Source organism: Callionymus lyra, chromosome 7, assembly GCF_982586985.1.
Source record: "Callionymus lyra chromosome 7, fCalLyr1.hap1.1, whole genome shotgun sequence".
NCBI classification, from domain to species: domain Eukaryota; kingdom Metazoa; phylum Chordata; class Actinopteri; order Syngnathiformes; family Callionymidae; genus Callionymus; species Callionymus lyra.
The window spans coordinates 21,940,458-21,962,030 of NC_141824.1; the positions used below are offsets into that span (position 1 = coordinate 21,940,458).

A 21,573-nucleotide genomic window follows, 5' to 3' on the forward strand; every position below is an offset into this window, starting at 1 on the left:
AACTGTGAACTAATTCAAAAACTTAAATAAACACGTTTTTTTCTATTCAGTAATCGATGTATTTTATTTTTACTTGGATGATCTGAGAAACATATTAGCAGTTGTTTCCAACCCGCCAATAAAACTTTCCAAACTGACACCACGTGACTTCGCTTCCCTGATCATGTGACCGCGCGTCTTCCTGGTCGCTGCTGTGTTTTCGCTTCTCCTTCCCAAAAACAAACGACCATGGCGGACGCCGAGGAGGAACGCAGCCTGCTGGAGAAGACGGACGACGGTTCGCCGAGGGGACCGGGTCGACCCTTGTCGCCCATATGCGACCCGAAACACGTCCTTCACCGAGTGGTCGTCCTCGTTTTTATGTGCTTCCTGGGATTCGGTAAGTTTTTTTGTTTGTTTTTACCGTATTAACGTATGTTTTTTTGTCTATAAATGACAACTAACGACATTTAAACGTTGAAATACTGTCACTTTCAGGGAGCTACTTCTGCTATGATAATCCTGCTAGTCTTCAGACTGAACTCCTTCAGGTACACAACTTGTACTGCAATACATTTATGTGTATTAAAGCCACTTTGAATTGAAATAAACGTGTATTGTTTACCGTCAGGACTTGGACCTCAACACGGCGAAGTTCATGCAGCTGTACGCCTGGTACTCCTGGCCCAATGTGGTCCTCTGCTTTTTTGGGGGATTCCTCATTGACAGAGTGTTCGGGATCAGGTATGTTGTTCCAAACTCTCCCAGGTACTGGTGAAGTAACGTTGCCTTCTGTTGCAGACTGGGAACCATCATTTTCTCTCTTTTCGTGTGCGTCGGCCAGGTGAGAACGTCGGCATCCAATGGCTTTTTAATAATAAAATATGTTCTAAATAAGATGTGAGAGATGGAGACAGAGATTGAGGATAATATATCTAGAAAGGGAATTATTTTTAAGTTTATATTATAGAAATTCACTTAGTCTACAGCAAGCAAACTTTTTTTTAGAGGGCCACATTTTTGATGAAGTGAAAACAATTGGGGGGCCAAATAGGAACCGAGACATCTAACCAACAACCTCGCTTAGAAGTTCAAAGTGAAACCTACTTAGTTACTCAGTATTTTCCATTTGACTTGTGTCACATTTATTTTTAAAAATATCTTTGGTTAAACTATAAAGTTTGGGATTAAACTCTGCTAAAGGACCACAAATGCCCACCAGGCCTGAATTAGCACATTATACGTATGTCTGGGAATTATAATAATAATAATAATTTTTAGTACATATATGATGTATTTATAGGGATATCTGGTTAGTATATGTATATATATGATACTATATTAAGGTAAAAAGTGTTATCCAGATAATATGAAACAAGATGTATGTTATATATTCCTATTAGTGCTTATTTATTATGTTTTTTATGGATATATTTGGCAATTTTGTTGCAAACTGTAGAATAGCAAAAAAGGGGAAAAAAAACTCCTTTTCAAACTACAATGTTTTGTTTTTATTTGTTATATTTATATATTTTGTACGTACAAATAATTACAGATTGTGTAATGTCCTAAAATATAAAGCATTCATGATATTTTAATTGTCGATATCCTGTGTTCAGGTTATATTTGCCACCGGCGCTCTCGTAAATCGCTTCTGGCTGATGGAAGTCGGCCGTTTTGTGTTTGGGTGAGAAATGTACATCAATGTGTTACAACAGTTTTAAACACGGCATGCTTATGTTACATACGACGACAGCTTGTCAACACGAATCCCTAAATGCACTAAAACTGTGTAATTATTATTGTTTATTTTTATGTGTAGTATCGGAGGGGAGTCGTTGGCCGTGGCTCAAAACACGTACGCAGTGAACTGGTTCAAAGGAAAAGAACTGAATCTGGTCTTCGGTCTTCAGCTGAGCATGGCCCGCCTGGTAAAACGAGACTTTCAGATTCAAAATGACTTCCGTGTCGGGACATGTGATCTGTAAATGTGTGCTTCGGTCTGTTCGAAAGGGCAGCACAGTGAACATGAACATCATGGGCTGGGTTTACGGCCAAGTGGCAACTGCAGTGGGATCCACGGGATACACGACCCTGGGAATCTCGCTCATGATAGGTGAAGTATGACTGTTTGCTGACACAAGCACTTTTGAACAGGAACTAAAAGTGCAGCGAGCGCTGAATCACAACGACAACAAGTCTGCGTCTTTCACTTCTTTTTTTAAGTTTCTTTCAATCTCCAAATAGTCGATGTAATCAGTGGTCATTCAACTGTGATAACCTTATCAACCGGGTTTAATTATAATGGCTTGTCTACCGCTTTGGCTTTTAATGTCGTCTTATATCTTCTTATCTTATCTTTTAGCTGCGGTCACCTGCATATTCTCCCTTACCTGTGCCTTGGTCTTGGCGTTCCTTGACAAGAGGGCGGAGAAACTTCTCCCTGATGGTCGTAGACCTATAGGTAACACATTCCACACAACTTTTTGTTTTTATCCTTTGACCACAAACGCATCAATAGAGAGATTTTCACAACCAGTGAGGATCTCATCAGTTGTTGTTGTTATCTTCCTGTGATTGACCGTCTGTGTCTGTTGGAATTTAGTTATCTGGAGCCATAGCAGTCGTGTTCAGAGAAGAAATGGAATTATTTTCTTGATCTTTATGTTAATGTATGTTGTGTCTCAGGTGAAGTCATTCAGCTGACCGACGTGAAAGACTTCCCTTTCCCTTTGTGGATCATCTTCATCATCTGCGTCTGCTACTATGTGGCCATCTTCCCTTTTATTGGATTGGGCCAGTGAGTGTTACAAAAGCTTCTACTACTTCGGGTCTCCTCGTGTCCGGATGTTTTGTGACTTGTGAACCTTATTTATAGATTTTAAACCTTTGTTTTTGTCACCCTTTTTATACACGTTTGCTGTAGAGCTAACTTTTGACCAAGGTGTTGACCATAAGAGCAACATTTATATTATCTTATATCATTTTCCTTTCAAAATAAATAAATACCATATCACATTTTTAATGATCGTTAACAACTGTTATTAACTTAAGTTTGTTACAAACATAATTATCATCAATTAACTGAATTGTAGGATCAAGGTTTTTTTTTTTTGTGCATAAAAATGTACAAAAAGGTATTATTGTAACATTTTTTGCAGAGCTTTGTTAAAATCAAAATCTAAAATACATTTAAGAATGTAGTTTTTGTTGCAGAAGCCAACTATAAAAGCACTCATAAAGTGCAGACCTCTGCCAAGTCGCTTATTTACATCCATATTGTGATTTTATTGATTAGTTTGTTTATTAAATACGCTTTTTCTGCTCTGAATCTTCTTTTATTTTATCTATAATTCAATACCTTTGTTGCATTTTGAGCGAGGCACTGGCACATTAGCGTGAGCGAGACCTGGAGCTAGCGCAGCCACAACTTCTGCATTACAGAAACCTAGACGTCATTGAAAAAGATTTGTGGCTCCGGATCCTGATACTTCTCTTAATGTTCTTTTAAAATCGTCTTTTGAGTCTGTGTCATCCAGATATGTGAACATTTTAAATGTTAATCTTGTTATTTTTCCGGGATTATCCTTTGAACTGCCATCTTTGTTCGCTGGAGAGGTTTTAAATCCAGCACATTCCATCATAGTCGAGTTGGTGATGATATTTTCCAAAGATATAAGGTGTATTGATGCCTATTTTTTAATGGAACAAATAACCTTTTTGGATTAAACTAAGCCATGGCTAAGATAGTTTGAAGTCATGTAAATAAATATATAGGAACTTAAATAAAGTAAATGCAGGACTGACTGAATTGTTGTTCGATATGAAATATAGCTGTTTCCAGTAGGAATCTAATCGTCCCTCTTGACTTACGAATGAACAGAGATCGGATCAATAATGTTATAAGTGGGTGCTGAGTAATGGAGTGTACTATAGTACGGTTGAATATTGCATCTTAAGATTGTTGCATTGTCATCAAATGGGCTCACAGGCGGAGCGGCGATCAGAAATGGTTTGACGAAGCAATAAAATGAATCAATCGAAGATGTAATTTCAACAAATGACTTGTAGGTTCTTTTGCTTGTTCTGCACTGCGTCTTCAGCAAGTCATTGCTGTGTAAATGTTAGACGAACAAAATACGACACAATTTCACTCGGTGTCTTCCTGAAAATGTGTTTTTCATCCACAGAGTGTTCTTCATTGAGAAGTTCAACTTCTCTCCGGCTGAGGCCAGAGCTGTCAACAGGTAACGCACGTCTTTTGAAGTACATTATTTTATTTATAACGTCACATATGCTTGTATTCTATACGTATCGTTAGTGACGTGTAGTGGCATGATTTTAGTTGTCGTCGCGATGACTACTAAACTACTAAATATATTGCAGCAATTTTGTTTATTTATTTATTATTATTAAGTTTGTTCCACCCACAAGCTGTCCTATAGCACAAACCCATCTTTGCCAATGTGTTGTTTTCAGTTAATTAAAACGGTGTGTAAATGTCATTTGAGAAGATAAAAATGAGTTTTATGCAACGATAAATGCATTTGTTATATGTATGATTCACCCAATTGGAGGTGGAGCTGCGTCACATTGTCTTCTTGTTTGTATAACTGTTGTATTCATAGCAAATATGTGGTTTTAAATAATGTTTACTTCATGCAAAGTAAATCCGGCAAGGCAAATACATAACGCACATACTGTGTTTAAACTGGAATTATCGTCTTGTTTTTACTTTATTTTTTGAAAGTTCGTTTTTTTTTTTTCTTTTGTTTTCTACAATGGCAACCAATAGTTTGCACACAAATCTACTCAAAAATGTTTTTATCTTAATTTTAAATGGGCATCCACCTCAGGGAATATTTTTGGGTAAAACTCACTTTTATTACAATTAGGTTTATGGCAGTAACCGTGTGTTTACTCAACTAAAACATTTAATTATTATTTATGAGTCATTTAATAAATGAATCTTAAATATACAAGGTTGACATTTATCGTAATATTAATTATTTTAATTATTTAAAATATCAAATGTTACGAAAATATGTTTTTTCCTACCTAATCCTAATATAATCTGAATAACACAAACGATCATTGACCTACACATTCACTCACCAACCATATTGGTTTTGTCTTCCACAGTATTGTTTACATCATCTCTGCTCCGGCCTCTCCTATTATGGGATTCATGGTTGACAGGACGGGGAGGAATATAATTTGGGTGATGTGTGCGGTGACCGCCACGCTTTGTGCCCACATGATGCTGGCCTTCACCTTCTGGAACCCCTGGATCGCCATGGTAAATCCGGATTTACACAATCATTTTTATAATCCGGAGTTAAAGTTATTGACTGAATGTTGGCAGACCAGTCGCATTAAACTAAATACATCCATAATGGGTATTTTCCAAGGAAGTAATATTACAAATGTTTGTTATCTACAAACACACAGCAGTGCGGATTAATTTATTCTCACTCTTGAATAACCACCTTTTAAAACTTTTCAGGTGATAATGGAGTAACTTTTTTTTCACGCTGTATCTACACTGGAAAAGAAATGCGACTCTTTCATAGTGAAAACATTTCCAAATGTGTATTTTCCAGTCACTTCTGGGAGTTGCTTACTCTCTGCTGGCGTGTGCTCTGTGGCCCATGGTCGCCTTTGTGGTGCCAGAGCATCAGCTGGGGACGGCGTACGGCTTGTAAGCACAATAATTACACCCACGGAAGGACAATACATATTGTTTTTCCTCAATTACAACAAATATATAATTTAGTTTTTGTTCCTCAGCATGCAGTCGATTCAGAACCTGGGCCTCGCTCTTATCGCCATGGCAGCAGGAACCATCCTGGACTCGAGAGGATACCTGGTACTGGAGCTGTTTTTCTGCGCCTGCCTCTGCAGTGAGTAACTTGTTTGTTTACAATCGAATTGCATATTGTTTGCAGCATTCTAAGCCAAGTAACAAACGTTTGTATTCATGTCATCTCAGTCGCACTCATGGCCGTCGTGACACTTTACTTTGTGGATTACGTGAGAGGTAAGAGATCATTTAAACTACAGTTTTAGTTGTCAAACGAGCTCGTACATCCATAAAAATACAATACCATGACCATTAATGAAGTCTTGTTCACCCAAGCCGCCCTCTCACCAAAATATTTGTTCTCCTGATTGTCCTGTCAGGAGGAGAGTTAAACAAGTCGGCTTCTGTCAGACATGCACAGCAAGAGGAAACTACGTCGGATGCTGAGTGAGTACTTTCGACTTCTCGTGTTGTCTGATGTGAAGGAGGTCGGATACTAGACCAGGCCTGAGGAAAGTGTGGCCCGGAGGCCAGATGTGGGACACTTCCTGTATTTATCAGTCGGATCGAAAACGGTACCACAATATAAAATTAAACATGTTGGATAGTTTTTAATTTTGACGTTGGTATTTAACACTTTTATTAATCTAATACTTTTTTTTTTTTTAAAGCTTCATCATTTGTACAATCATTAGATACCTCTGTACTACATCTAAACGGCATGACTTGATTAGAGGAAGCATTTTCATCCTCAATATTTTGTCATTAAAGAGAAATATGCTCTTTAATTCTGTATATTTTAATGACTCGGCGTCATCTGTATTGGCTCACAGTTTATTTCAATCGTATGATTGATGGGTCATTCTACATAACAGGAGCCGTTTTCACTTTATTACTAAATCCTCCATTTGTTCTACCTTTGGCATGAATAAATATAATTTTCTTGTGACACTGTGTCAGTCTTCACCACCCTATAACAAGAAGGTTTAATACAAAATGCTTTCATACATTTTAAAACGTTAAGTTGTTTCCTGTTTATTACTTTATTGAAGATTTACAGAATTCAACTTCAAACCGTCAAAGCATGAAAATGTTCAAGGGTGTAAATGTCTCATTAAATGGGTCATGTTTTTCTTTTTTTATATACTTTTTTTTAGTAAAAAATGTAAAACTTTGAAGTTAAATTGTTTAAAAAAAAAAAAGTAAGCTTGATTTAAATCTAACTTCAGCAAATAATTAATGTATTATAATGTTAAATCAAAGGTCATGTTAGTGGTTTGCTACATTTGTTTAAAATCTTTCGCCATCATAAAGGTGTTCATTAAGTCTTGCCCACAGGCTTGTCTCATGGTCTCTTGAGGGTCGACTGGTGCCTTCAGGCAACATTTTGAAAAACAAGCGTTAGAAAATTACTATATCAGGTTTTATAGATCATGGTTTTGAACCACATGAAATGTTGTGGGTGAAAAAATAAAAATAAAGTGATACTAGGGCTCTTTGTAGGTGTGTAAATTCCAACCAAGAGTTACAAGTGCGTTCACACAGTTAGACTCCTGCTTTAAAACAAAATACTAAAAATCACTGAAACCACAGAATTTAATTGGTCGGAGAAACCGCTCAGACTTGGGACTGCGTAGATTTAGGGAATGAAATGGTTCAACTGTGAGGATGATTTGAGCTGTCAAATGGTGACTCCGCCACCCGTCGTCCACCTGTTCACACTCACCCATGCAGTAGGGCCACATGAACTGAGTCATATATTTAATATATCATTCATATTTTTTAAAACGGCTGCGAATTGAAGTGTTAGAAATAAAATGAATGAATTGCTTCATAATACCAGATACTGAGTCAAGTTCAAGATGACGTTGAGTTGAATGAAAATAAGATGTGAGCTGTAATTAGCTGGAAATAACTAATATTATTTCAGGTTTCTGCTCTCTGTGATTGAGAGAAGCAGAAATCTTGGTATCATTTATTCAAACTCCCCCCCCCTTTTTTCTCTGCCACTAATCCAATAATGTCCTTGACTAACACAATAGTTCCGTCAAAACACAGACTAATGTGTGGTGCATGCTGTAATTGATATTTTCCAGATGATGATGATGATGATTTCGGGAACACACATGGTCCTGGGCTGCAGAGCCAGCAGGCTGCCGGGCTTGCGCTCCTGTATCCACCCAGTGCTCTCATCTGTGCCTCTTCCCGGCAGAACTGATTGTCTGGACCAAATTCATGTTTTATTGTGAAGTAACTGCTGGTTGTGTTACGATCAGGAAGCTGCCATCACTTTTAAAAACTGGCTCTTTTACTCAACCTTCCTCAGAGACTATTCAAGTTCCTGATGTATCGACTGATGACAAAGTTGCTGATTTATAATGCGTTTTTTAAGCCACTAGTTTTCAACATTTTAAGGGTGTTTTTAAAAAAATATGTTTTGTCCTGTAAAAAGAATAGTTTATATTTCAATAGCACTCAAAATGAAGCTTTCGTGAAGCGTTGTCCTCATTGTGATAGCCCACTAGATGGCAGTATCATCTCGTGCCCTCAGTGAAAACCTCCTGCCATTTTTAGTTTTGGACAAGAGTCGCCATCTACTGAGTTTGGAAAGTAAAGACATGAGTTCATGAAGCTCCATCACTAGTGTGCTCCATGGTCCACTTTTTGTACAACAGAATCATTCTTATATTCAAAAAAAAAGTGAGCATTTATTGTTAATAATGTACTACTCAGTATTTGCTGCCTGCTATACTTCATGATTTTATTCAATCAACGCTAAAGTTTGCTGTTTTATCAACTGTATTTGTTGCACAGAAGTTTGACATTTGTGTAGCTAACCAAATATTTTACATTCAATGAAAAAAGGGATTTTAATTCGGCGGCGTCTTCCAATGTGTGGGCTCAAACCTTGCCCAACGCCCCCCAAAAATGTAAAGTGCCTACTTTAAACTCTTACACTTTAAACTCGCCCACTAACCTGAAGATACAGATCTGTGTCACTTTTCTGGAACACGCACACTTCAGCTACCTCTCTAAGAGTCAGGTTTTCTATTCAATGCTACTATGCTAAGACCAAGACCCTGACACGTGTGATACTGACTTAAATCTGACGCTTATTTTGACGCCATTCATGTAAAATCAAAGATGCTTTTCTACATTCTTGTTAGCCCAAAAATATTGCAGTAATTAAAACAACTGTTTGACAGACTTTGTGTTTTTGTTTGTTTCTTCACAACTGTTGATGCCAGTAAGTAAAGATTCTACTTGATGTTGAGTTGTAATTATTATTGAATATAATAATGATGTTGATTTATTTATTTTTTCTTCAGGGCTGCAAGGACGGAGGAGAATCTGACATCGGGTGAGCTAGCGAGACGCACCCCCATGTCAGCCTTTGGTTTGCGCAATCGTTACCTCTCCAGACTAGGAAAACGGGTACGAATTAAAGGGATACTTTTGTTCCCTCATGTGATTTATCTTCCTCTTACTAAATGACACGTTTTTTCAGCTGCCGGACCACTACTGTACCCACCTGTCGTCGCTGGCCCACAGAAGTGTCCTTAAATGAATGTCTCGAAGACGTTGAAGAATCCACTACCTCACTCAGGAATGTGCCTATTTAATTCAATTTTACAAATGTATTTATGGATGTTTACAAATGTTTCAAATTGGTTGAGTTTATTGTGTAATTTATTGTAATTTATAGAACTGTCTGTGCTCAAGAAAGGTACAAATTGACTGCTGGATTCTAATATATTTACTCAGTCCTTGTTTTAACCTCCAGGGGGCAGTAATGCGCTCAAATCCTATTGAGTGTTTTATCAACATTTTAAAAATGGGTCTTTTAATTTGATTTCGATTTGACTGCCTTTTGGTATTTTTACTTCACTTGTGTTCGTTACATTTGACCAGAAATGCTATTGTTTACAAATAAAATTGTTACAACAGTTCAATTTTGGATTCATTTTTATAATATTATTTTTTCAAGATGTTCCCTTATTTTTATGGAAGTGCATCAGAATATTGACTAGTTAAATTTTAAAAGAAAAACTTTCCTTTCATTGGAAAGGTTTTATTTTTATTAAGCATTGAATTATGTATTATTAATCGTTTAATTCAATAATGAGGCCCATGGTGGCTCAGTGCTAACACGATGCTCACAGCAAGAAGGTTGCAGTTTCACTTCCAGGTTCTGTGTGGAGTTTGTATGTTCTCCCTGTGCTTGCGTTTACTCTTGGCACTCTGGTTTCCTCCCACAGTCCAAAAACATACAGATGTTGATTGGCTACAGAACTTTGGGGGGAAATTGTATGAGTGTGTGTGTGAATGGTTGTCCATCTTTGTGCATCCTGCAATAGACTGGTGTCCTGTCCAGGGTGTCCCCAGCCTCTAGCTTGAAGAAACTTGGATAGACTCCAGCCCCCTACATACCCCATAAGCGGTTTAAAAAAAAAAGAAAAAATAAATTAAATAATTTTTATATTGAAAGGTTGAATTTATTTTTGTTGAATAACCAAATAAAAAATATGAACATTTTTAAAACACAGTTTGATATTCTCTGGGTCAAGGTACACAAGGTATTCTTCAAACACATGTGTTCCACGCCACCAGGTCACATTGACCCAGAGATAACACAAGGGATACCTCAAATGTATTTATTTTGAGGCCACCGGATCACCTTGACCCAGAGATGACACAGCTGATGGATCTACCGACTCCTTCAAGAAACATCTTAAGACTTTCTTATTTGTTTCAGGCCACTAGCTAACCTTGACCCAGAGACAACCGGACACAGATTTAACACAAGGCTTAAGCCTTGAATTATTACTGGGAGAGGGCATTACGTATGGTTGGGTCCTCTATCTCGTGTGCTCGACTTGGACTGATCCAATTCAAATTTCTGTTCAGAGTTCATTACTCAAAGTCCAAACTGTCGAGGATCTACGACACCATTTCTGATGTATGTGACAGATGTCAGAGCTCTCCATGCAACCTCTCACACATGTTTTTCTTATGCCCAAAAATTCAGATTTTTTGGTCCAGATATTTTTCAACCATGAGCACAGTGCTTGGCGTGCAGTTGAAACGTTGTCCATATATTGCTCTCTTTGGTTCACCTAACATCACCAGTGGACTGAGCACCGCACAGAGAGAAATGGTTGCATTTACTTCACTGCTTGCCAGACGCTGCATCCTCCAGAGCTGGAAATCATCTGATGCTCCACCAATACCAAAATGGCTGAGAGAAACAATGTACTTAAATTGGAAAAAATTAAATACACATTAAGAGTCACTACAGAGTTATTCTATGTCAAGTGGAAACCTTTCATCGAATATTTGACTGAACTTCAGGCACTGCCTGACTGAGAAGAAACTATATTTTTATGTGTCATTCCATAGGTGCTGTGAGATGAGCCAGGGAGGGGTGGGGAGGGAGGGGGGCACACGGGTATTCATATTAAATTCATATTGAATTCAAATGCTCAAACCTTTTTTTGATGTATACACTGCATTTCAAAAGAAAAAACTATTTTTGGTTTGCTATCTGTGTGTTGTTTATTTTTTTTTTAGTTAATGTATTACTTTACTTTATTTATCTTTATTTTTATTTTTATTTCTATTTTATTTTCTGATTGGGGGGAAAAGAATGGGGGGAATTTTTTTCTGAATTTCCCTGGTCTGTTAAAAAAACAAAAAAGTATAATACATGTGTGAAAATGTATACATTGTTGAATATGTCTCAATAAACATATCTGGAAAAAAAAACAAACAACCTAGAATTATGTTTTGGAATAATTTCATTCCAAAACTTGATACTTGTATTGAAAGGTTGAACAATTATAAAAATAATTTAATCTTCTCTTTTTTTACACATATATTCTAATTCCAATAATTGCATTTTTTTTTATTTATCCAAAGCCGTTTTGAGGCCACCGGATCTTGACCTTGACCCGGAGATAACACAAGGGATACCTCAAACGTATTTATTTCGAGTCCACCGGAATGCCTTGACCCGGAGATAACACAAGGGATACCTCAAACATATTTGTTTTCAGGCCACAAGGGTCACCTTGACACTGATTTAACACAAGGCTTAAACCTTGAATCCTTGAACTTTTCAATAAATATATTATTGGATATATTTGGTTTAATAAAGGGATTTAATTTATTCAACATTTCAATAATAACGATACAAATAAAAAGCTTCAAAATTGTGATGATGACCCTGATTTTTTTCCACATCTGCTACATATGCAAAGTCATAAAAAAAAAGGTATATTGGTTGTCGTCACATACTGTCAAAGGTTCGATTCCCAGAACAGGTTGAGAGAAGCAACAGCACACACACACTCACACACACGCTCACACTCACACACACACGTTCTCCGGCTCGGCCTCTGATTGGCTGCCGAGATCTGAAAGTCTCCTGCTCCAGGAGTAACGACCGACTTCATCCTCGTCTCTCCGCAGACACACACACACACACACACACACACCTCGACATGCTCGGCAGCGTCAGCAGCCCGTACAGGTCAGTGTGACGTCACCGCCAACTCACGCCGGATTTTTGACACATTTGAACAGTTTTTTCTCTCTCTCTCTGTGGCGCTAACTTGACGTGTCCTCGTCCTTCTAGAAACATGCAGCAGCAGCAGCAGCAGCAGCAGCAGGCGGAGGAGGCGAGGCGGCGCAGCGGGAGTCTGGCGCGGGAGAGGAAACACCTCGCGCTCTGCATCCACAACCAGGTAACGTCAACCTCGTCTGCCGGGAACCGTAGTGCCCTCGAGCAACACCCAACACCGTCACCAAGTTTCTGCTGGGAGAAAAAAGAGAGAGAAGTCTCTCATAGTCACGACATTTTGTTAATGCTAACTCCGCGCTTAAAAAAGGTGTTAATTGCTATTAGCTACAATGCTAACTCCAAAGTATGCAGAAGAAAATAAAAAATATATTTATTTTTTTAATACACCCCAAAACTATATTTTTTTTTTACAGATTTTCTACTCAAATATATGTCGACTAAGGGTTGGGATTCATTTTACAGTAAATTGTGTCTTTTTTTGGAGTTTTAAGTAAAAAAATTGAATGTCCATAAAATGGACGTTTCGTCCAAAAAGACAACCAAAAAGCATCCAAATACCTCAGTACTGCTTGTGTGTAATGTCCCTCTTGTATTGAAGCTTGGACATGAGGAATTGTTTAAAAAAAAAAAAAGATTTAAAGATTGTTTTTTGTCTCAGTGAAAATCTTCAGACACTGGGAGCTGTCGCTACAAACAAGATTAAAGTGTAGTATAGACTTTTTAAAAATTTAAATTTTAAATGTTTTATGTCTAGGGTTCAATACAAGATGGACATTACAGATGAGCAGTATCGAAGTATTTCGGTGTTTTTAAGTATTTTTAGTTGACAAAAAAAAGAAGTGAAATTCTTGCTTGGTCGTGACAGTCATATGGACATACATTTCTGCCTTTAACGTGGATTAATGGACTATTATTCCAACCCTTTATCGACAAGAGGGTCAGTAAAATTTGATTTTTCCGTGAATAAAACTATAATTTTATTTAATTACGCACCAGGTTGTGCTCCATCAATATATTCCGGAATAATGTAGTTTTGTAACAAAGGCTATATCATGAGAATGCAGGATTGAATTACTTTAAAATGTTTATCATTTTGTATTATGTATAGAACTGTAAATAATAATAAAAAACTATAAAAGAATAAGTAAGTTGTAAAATCCTGTAGCATGAATGATCAAACTACAGTGACTCACACACATTTTATTTTAAATTCTTGCTGGGACACAACAATTATTGTTGGAAGTCACATCCAAAGTAACAAACGCCCCATTTATAGGTGATAGAAAAAGCTTTTTTTTTATGTATAGTCACTGGAAAAAGACACTTGTTCTCCTCATTTTCTTGTTGATTTCAATGTCTAGTCTACAAATATAAGGATAAGAACAAGAGTAGCTCAAAATACTGTAATTTAAGAGCTGATATCTAGAGATTTCCCATGGTTTTCTTGGTAATAACCAAATTAACCAGTTCTTACCAGTTCTTACATTAATAGCTATGACAAAATGCATAACTTTTGTTATTCCTGAATGTGCAAGTTTAAAACATACTTTTTTTTGTTGTTTTTAAGTTGAATCTAAAATGTGTTTGTTTATATTTCTTGAGTGAAACTCATTTAAAAGTAACAGAATATAGAATTATGATTAAATTGCATTAGTTCTATGAATAAAAGGTGCCGAGCGTCACCTGCTTGTGTGTCACTCTTGAATGTCGGATTTGACTGATATACCATTCTGAACAAGTATCAGGGGATCTTAAGCTACTGATCCTCCTCCACAACTCTTTGAAACATTCTTCGGCACATTATGAACCTGCAACACACATACGCTTCTCCGTCTATTTCCCCCCGTACATTTTTTTTTTTTTTCATTTTGACTCGGCAACCGTTTCAATCAGTTTCTGTTGCACCATCTGACAGTTGAATTTCATTATCGACTTCAAGAAATGACATTCCCCAAATTGATCCAGCTTAACTCTGTGAGATGTCTTGTCAGAGGAGATCCCTGGAAGACTGCAGAGGACACATGGAAGCTCGGCGAAGGACTTAAGCAGTAATTGGTGTGTGTGAAATATGAGCGAGGGTAGAAATGCAAGTTATTGGATAAAGACGCCGCTCCACTTGCTGCATCCGTATGAGATCCAGATTCATTGCTGAGGCGTACACCCCCGGAGAATTCATTAATCTATCCTACTATTACCCCTTAATCAATGGGACAGCTGAATTTTACGGCCACTGGCCCACGTTGTTAACCATTTTGCACATGGCTTATTTAAACAGCATGTCAGAGTGAGGAGGGGAGGAGGGAGGGAGGTTTTTAATGACGTTAAGCATTGGATTTACAGCGCAGTTGACATCGCCTTCATAAAATTATTAATGTTTACTCAGAATATCTATAAATATAAACTAGTTGATGTAGAGGTGTCATCTGTTTTTGTGTGTTTAAGGTCTGGGGTTCTTAAGGGGAACAAACCAAAATACTACTATAGTACAGAGTACTAGGGGTGTAAGAAAATATAAATATAACGATTTTTGTTCATTTAAAATAAACAATATATATTGTTGCTTCTACAGTATCATCGTGATACCAATCCAATCGCCAGATTGCCAATACACTGCACTACTACTGAGTACTTTGTTGGTCGTCTGGTGCCAACTTTCTGTAGACCTGCTTGATCAAAACATGTTAATGTGTGTGATAATGTGACTTTTCTGAAGATTTATTCGTCACTTTGTAAGCAAGTGTTTTTTGGCACTGGAACCTGGAAGAAGAAGACCACAATAAAAATTCAAATTTATGCAACTTTGATTACATTTAAAAACATTTGTATTGCATGATAATGAAATGAGATTTCACTTTTGCTTATTGTAGGGGGGGGGGGGGGTGGGGCGGAAGGAAGGCAAAATACCCCCATGAAAAAATCAAACGTGTCGAATTTCAATGAAACATATTAAATACGGATGATTTGCAGGTTTATACCCTTTAACCAGGCCGATAATCTATCTTTATTCTCTTCTCTCCTGGTTATTTGGCTTTCAAATGTATTAGAAATATGGCCATTTTTAAAGCCCCCAGTTATATGTTTTTACCTTTTTTTTTCAGACCCTTACAAAAGCAAACCTTTGTACCAAATGAACAATTTATTTATTGTTTTATTATAGCTAATAATCTTAAAAAAAAAATGAATCTGTTAAAAACAATAAACATAAATGGTAATTTTTAACTAATATAATTATGAAGCAAAAAAAAAAGAAGTGCTGAACAATATCCAGGGAAATATATGATAGTCTGTATAAGAAGGTCATATTTCAGAAGTACATTATCCTCTCTGGCCCCGGTGGGACCAAGATGTGCTGAGTGTTGTTTGCTGCTGCTCACTCAAACACTCCTCGATTGAGTCGTAATAGCCTGTGTAGGAGCGAGATGAGCCCACACACTGACAGATCGCTGTCTCTCCAGCTTCTATGTTCACATGATGAAGAAATGCATCCTTTGATAGTATATATATATGTGTGTGTGTGTGTGCAGCGGTTCTGGTTCAGAGCCACAAAACCAAAAAGAAAAATTCCTTATAACAGTTTTTACTCACATAGATGTATTTACTGTACCGTACACACCCTTTTATTTTTTCTTTCCTGTCACTTCCATCCCATTACTTGAGATCATGGACGGCTGATTCTGTCCAAGCGAATGAGCTCAGCCTTTGATCTCCAGTGCACCCCCTCACTTTAGTGTGTATCTTTGAAATGTGTAGCTGTGCATATCCTGGGTGTTTCTCCCACCTCCATACGTGTGAACCAGCCAGCTCTCTAATGGTTAAATGTAGACGCAGCTCTCCCAGGTGCACGATTCTGCATTCGGATAGAAAGTATAATCACTTTTTCACTCATCACATTCACAGACTCCCACTTATAGCAGCTCCTTCCTCTGCTTCTTACCGGTTACTCTACACCATCTCGCTTGAATTGTAGCCCGGTGCTGCTTAAGTGTTCATTCCTCACATCAGGTTTCATCATGTCTTGACACCCGCACTCTATTATGGATCTGTTTCGTCTGCAGATGTGATTAATCTGAAGTAAATGAATCCTCCTGAGTGTGTGAAACTCGGGGACATTTCCACGATGTCACTGATGCTGTAGAAAATGATCAATTAAGAAAAAGAGCAAAACTTGAAGCTTCGCCGAATTACTTATACTTTTCACTTAAACTTCATCTTAGATTGAATCAGCCTGTTCAGGTCACTGCGATTAAAAGGTAAGAACAAGAACAGAGAGAAATAAAGAGAAAGAACAAGATGATACAATCTAAGTCTAAAGATAAAGATAAAGAACATAGATCAAAGAAGAAAAAAAAAGACAAAGGATACAAAGACTAATATAGAACGGAACATCATGATACTTTTACTCCACTCCTGCCCCCGAACTCAGAATGAGTCCTTGAGTATAATAAAGTTTCTCCCCTAATTTTACGCCCTATATTGCATGGTAGAGCTTGTTATGGTTTCTTCCTCTTCAAGGTTTGTCTTGAATAACATTGCAGTCATTATGGAAGTCGGTAGAAGCAAAAGAAAGTAAGGAATGTTCGTTGAAAAGAGACGGATGAGAGGTTTGCCGGGAATAGAAGTAGAATAACAAAGACAGTTGAAGCCTTTGATTCAAGGGAGGTGAAGAAGAGAGTGCATGTAGGGTGGCACATGTTCAAGTTCAAGTTTTTTTATTTGTCAAATATGTGTGTATATATATATATATATATATATGTGTATATATATATATATGTATCAAGACATAAAGCATAGATGAAATTGTACTCCTCTCAGACCCAAGAGGCAAAACATGAAGTAGACGATGAAAGGACATTAAAAATAAATAATAAATAATCAACAAAAATTAAATAAATAATCAACAATACGTAAATGTGATCTAAGACAAAGAAATAAATGCATTGTGGTAGTGGAGTAACATCATTCATGAAATATTGGTTATATAAGAAAAGACAGGAAGCTTAGTTAGAAGTAGTAATAGGTTTACATTTTCCCCTATATTTGTGCCAAATCAGCACTTATGAAACAGTACCAGTGCTTAAACTATGCAATGAACGCAAAATTTGCCGCAAGATTTAAACAAAATTTTAAACTACACATTTGAAAAATATAACAATTTTGAATGTGTTATAAAACAAATACAATATCTGAAAATATTTTTAAATGAATTTCCCCCCCGTTCTGACACTTCAGCGAAAAAGAGGTTACAAGAGCGAAGTCCACTGCGATGTAATAATGGCTTCACTCCTCCTTCAGCCAGCTCTAATCCCGCCCGGCTTTGTTTATACAATGAGTCCCTTGGAGATGGAGACTTCCGAGATTGATGACGCGCAGTGATAAACAGTGATGCTTGACCAGTCACAGCAGAGTGGGTGTGATTATGGTAAACACGATTTTATCTCCAGAAAAACTGTGTTTTCAGTGGGCGGGGCTTACGATCATTTTCTGTTTAATATTTCAATGAAAAGGGAGTTTTTTACAAACAGACACATACTGATGATACAATAGAGGTCCAAGATCGATTTAAGAGACACTTGAATTAACACATTAGTTTCACTTTTATACATGTTTTAACCCATATCAGGCAAGAAAATATGTGTTGCTTTTCGTTCTGGTTTCTACCTTTCATGTCAGGACCAGTGCCATTATGGTTCTGAGTTAACAACATACCAGCTCATGTGGGGAACTTGGTGAAATTGTAAGTGAGGCCAGATGGTTTGGGATGTAAAGAATGTGAGAGATGGAGGGAACAGGTAAAAGAGGAATATAAAGGAAGAGGTTCATGGATGCAGTAAATGAGGGCTGGAATCGGTGACCAGGGTTGAGTTGCAGTGGCATCCCTTAATGAGAAACGCTGAAAAAAAGACATTTATTGTAAGCAGTCGTTAACATCGCTGCACACCCTTCATCATATCTGTAAATTAATTTGATGGAAATATTTCTCAAGAATGAGCCTCTGTCTTTCACTAATCCACGTTGGCGTCAGTTCAATTTAAGATCATTTATCTTGAATGATAATGCAGGTAAATTAGTCACTTTTATTTCTGTCTGTCTGATGCTGATCTACTCCCGAGCCTCTAGGGAGGTAACTTGATGCATGCTTCAATTTCCCACTTGGAGTTAAGCACTTATTTTAACTAAGAGCAATTGACGTTTCAAAACAGATAGATTTGCATGCATACATTTCACCTATCTGTTCTCTTTGTAACGTTGGTGTACTCGCATAGATAGATGGACAGATGGATAAACTTTATCGATCTCTCTGGAGGTCTCCTTCGGGAAATTGTTTGTCCAGCACAAAGCAACACACACGATAGATTCAAGAAACATGAACAAAGTGCAATAAAAAGAAGGTGCAAGATGACACAATCTAAAGATAAAGAAAAATAACAAAGACAAAGGATACAAAGATTAACATGGAACAGAACATGTAAATTGATTTCCATGAAACAAATTAAGTGTGTCACTTGATCATAAATAACAACTACTACATTAATAAGAACTATTGTTGAATAATATACAGTCAAGGTCAATGATACCAAGTGTGTGAGGTCAGGTTTCATTAGGGTTTTTCTTAATTATTGATCCATGCAATAGTAAATGAATCTGAAAATCGTACACATTTTAAAAAACACTTATTATTACTATATTATTTTCACCATTCTATCTCTCGCTGTCTATTGACGCAGCACTTATTTCTGTATTCCTTCACCTACTTAAGCTCTTGTATCGATCACCCTTATTATGATTTTGTTAATAATGTGTACGCTTACATGACCAGTAGTCCTGCGTATAGTGACCATGTTTTAGTAATTAAACTCTGCTTTTTATTTGTAGTATAACTGGAATTTTATCTGTATTTTGAAATTTGTTCTCAAAAAAGCTCTTTAGATATTGGGAGGTTGGAACAACGAGGTCTCTGACCTTGACTGGTATCTATTGTCCCCATAACGCCTGACCTTTATGACCCCTCTGTCTGGTAGTGGGTCCACAAGAGAGAAAATGCAGTTTGTCCAAACTTACCTTAGAGATAAGGTGAGGAGGTCAGTCATCTGGGGGAGCTGCTCCTTCACATTAAGAAAACCCAGTCTCAGGGTTTTTAAGAAGCGTCTTTTGTGTGGTATGCTGAGCAAATCTGAAGGGAAAATGCATGATAATAAGAGCAAGATCGGGGAACCTTACATCTACATTTACAAATATTATTCTGTTTTTTACTCTTATAGATTGATTAAGGTAAAATGTGTGTTATCTTTTGTTATTTAACATTTAGTATATTTTATAATGATGTATGTGAGCTATTATTCATGCCAATGATTTTACAAGATGAACCAATCAAACCAAACTATCTAGTGGGGGGAGCAGTGTCTGGGGTGAAATCTCTGGAGGATGATAGGATTCCTGCCTCTATAAGGAAGCAGCAGCCACACACCTATGGAAAGCCATCTGAAAATGCAGTGATGCAACACTGCGGTCACTGAACTGAACACCTTACACTTTTATCATCACAAGTAGCCTCGCTGGCACTAGTGTGACAAAAAAAAATTTGACTTCAAGTAAGAACATGGAGCAAGCTGAGAAACATGAATGGATTTGAGTGATTGAGCGGCTCGTTGCTACCGAAGCACATCCCTCGCTCGACTTCCAGAAAGCTTCACGGCAGTTCTTTCCGAAATGTACTTGCCGTTGCGTTCTCCCCGGCTATGAGCTCCGAATGAAAACAGCTTGTGGTGTGGCTTTGATACGCTACCGTCTGTTTGTAAACATTTGCATTTATATTAACAATCACGTAGTCAAAATTTAACGAAGATGATAGTCAATATTGTTTCCCTCTATCTGGACTCTGTGTAGATAAGGTGGCTTGCAATTTAACTCCAGCAGTCACATCTGATTAGTTTCCTTGCCAAAGACAATTAAGAACTTATTGACATGTTTGTGTTTTCATTTCTGCAGGAGGAAGTGAACAGATATCATCGCTACTGCAATCATAGCGGAGGGAAGACTTTCTCCAAGTTGGAGAGGTAATATGTCTTTATTTTAATCAGTGGACCTACCGTTGTTTGGAAAGAAATCTTCGGTCGAATCGAAGCAACACAAAAACAGCTCATAAATAAACATGAAGAATAATGATGTGAAGCCTTGTTCAGGAAATGGCTCCTCAAAGTTTAAAGAATTTAATGTTTTTTTTCCTCATATTGTTAGGATTCATCCTCGCAAGTCCGACGAGGACGATGACAACAGTCCCAAACGAACTGGACAACACCAGAAACTGGAGGTCAAGGCTGTTGTGTGAGTGTCTTTCAATTTATTTTGTTATGTATATAACTAATTCAATGTAACAATCTTTGACTCCTGGATTTTTTATTATTCAGTTTAATTAATTTTGCAATGTTTGGATTTAACCCTTGTGTTATCTCAGGGTCAATGTTACTCGGCGGGCAAAGAACAAATGTGTTTTAGGTATCCCTTGTGTTGTTTCTGGTTCAAAGACCTCCCTGGCTGCCAGAAATACATATGCAGCAGTGGAGGTCGTTCACCTTGAACCAGAGAACTACAAGGGATACCACAAACACAGTTTTTATTTAGGTAAGGTTAGGTAGAACTTTATTGATTCCTCAGGAGGTCTCCTTTGGGATTACCCCCCCCCCCCCATTATTTTAATTTCCATTTGGACCACCCTATAACCTTGACCCTGAGATAATACAAGGGTCAAGATGGTTTGGAAGGACTTGAGATGTGGAACTTTGACTGAATCTAGAGAAGCCTGCCTAATAGTCTTAATTAAATAACCTAAAAGGCATTACTTTCCTGAATTAAAAATTAGGTCTTAATAGATATTAAAATATCTCAAGTTTTTAAAAGTCTTAAAAAGGTGAGTAAAGCATGTTGAATTAGAGACTTTTATTTATTCTCTTTTAAACTGTAGAGACACTTTGTGGTGTAGAGGGGCCTTTAATTTCTACTCTCTCGTCATCTGGCTCCCTCTCAGTGAACCCAGAGCTTCAGCTATATTTGTTTTTTCAATTTTTACTGCTGTCATGCAGGCATCTACCATTTATCAGAATTTTCTACTTCCAGAATTCCAATATTGAGTTCATATTCTGTTTAATATAATAATAGTTAAGTATTGTTGACTGTTTTATTTATTGTCTTGTTGATGGTATATTTGACATAA

The 21,573-nt window shown here is 37.2% G+C and overlaps 2 protein-coding genes across 3 annotated transcripts in view; both read left to right on the forward strand.

The window, feature by feature from the left end:
• The first annotated feature begins 170 nt into the window (after positions 1–170).
• Positions 171–9,716, forward strand: mfsd1 (major facilitator superfamily domain containing 1). Of its 2 annotated transcripts, XM_087795107.1 has the most exons (17): positions 171–379; positions 478–530; positions 611–723; positions 781–823; positions 1,599–1,666; positions 1,802–1,910; positions 1,993–2,095; positions 2,345–2,443; positions 2,668–2,779; positions 4,170–4,226; positions 5,122–5,278; positions 5,583–5,680; positions 5,770–5,882; positions 5,972–6,019; positions 6,163–6,229; positions 9,112–9,217; positions 9,291–9,716. In XM_087795107.1, the coding sequence occupies exons 1-17, from the start codon at positions 229–231 to the stop codon at positions 9,348–9,350; spliced, it is 1,557 nt and encodes a 518-aa protein (XP_087651233.1). In that variant the 5' UTR covers positions 171–228; the 3' UTR covers positions 9,351–9,716. The 2 variants fall into 2 exon arrangements, with proteins under 2 accessions (XP_087651233.1, XP_087651232.1); XM_087795106.1 differs by lacking the exons at positions 9,112–9,217; positions 9,291–9,716 and adding an exon at positions 7,879–8,989.
• A 2,703-nt stretch (positions 9,717–12,419) lies between these two features.
• The window catches only part of schip1 (schwannomin interacting protein 1), a 189,783-nt gene continuing 180,629 nt past the window's right edge, over positions 12,420–21,573 (forward strand). The window contains exons 1-3 of the mRNA XM_087796382.1: positions 12,420–12,528; positions 20,352–20,419; positions 20,601–20,687. Of these exons, the coding sequence (XP_087652508.1) occupies positions 12,424–12,528; positions 20,352–20,419; positions 20,601–20,687 (260 nt within the window). The 5' untranslated portion in view covers positions 12,420–12,423. The remainder of the gene's footprint in view (positions 12,529–20,351; positions 20,420–20,600; positions 20,688–21,573) is intronic.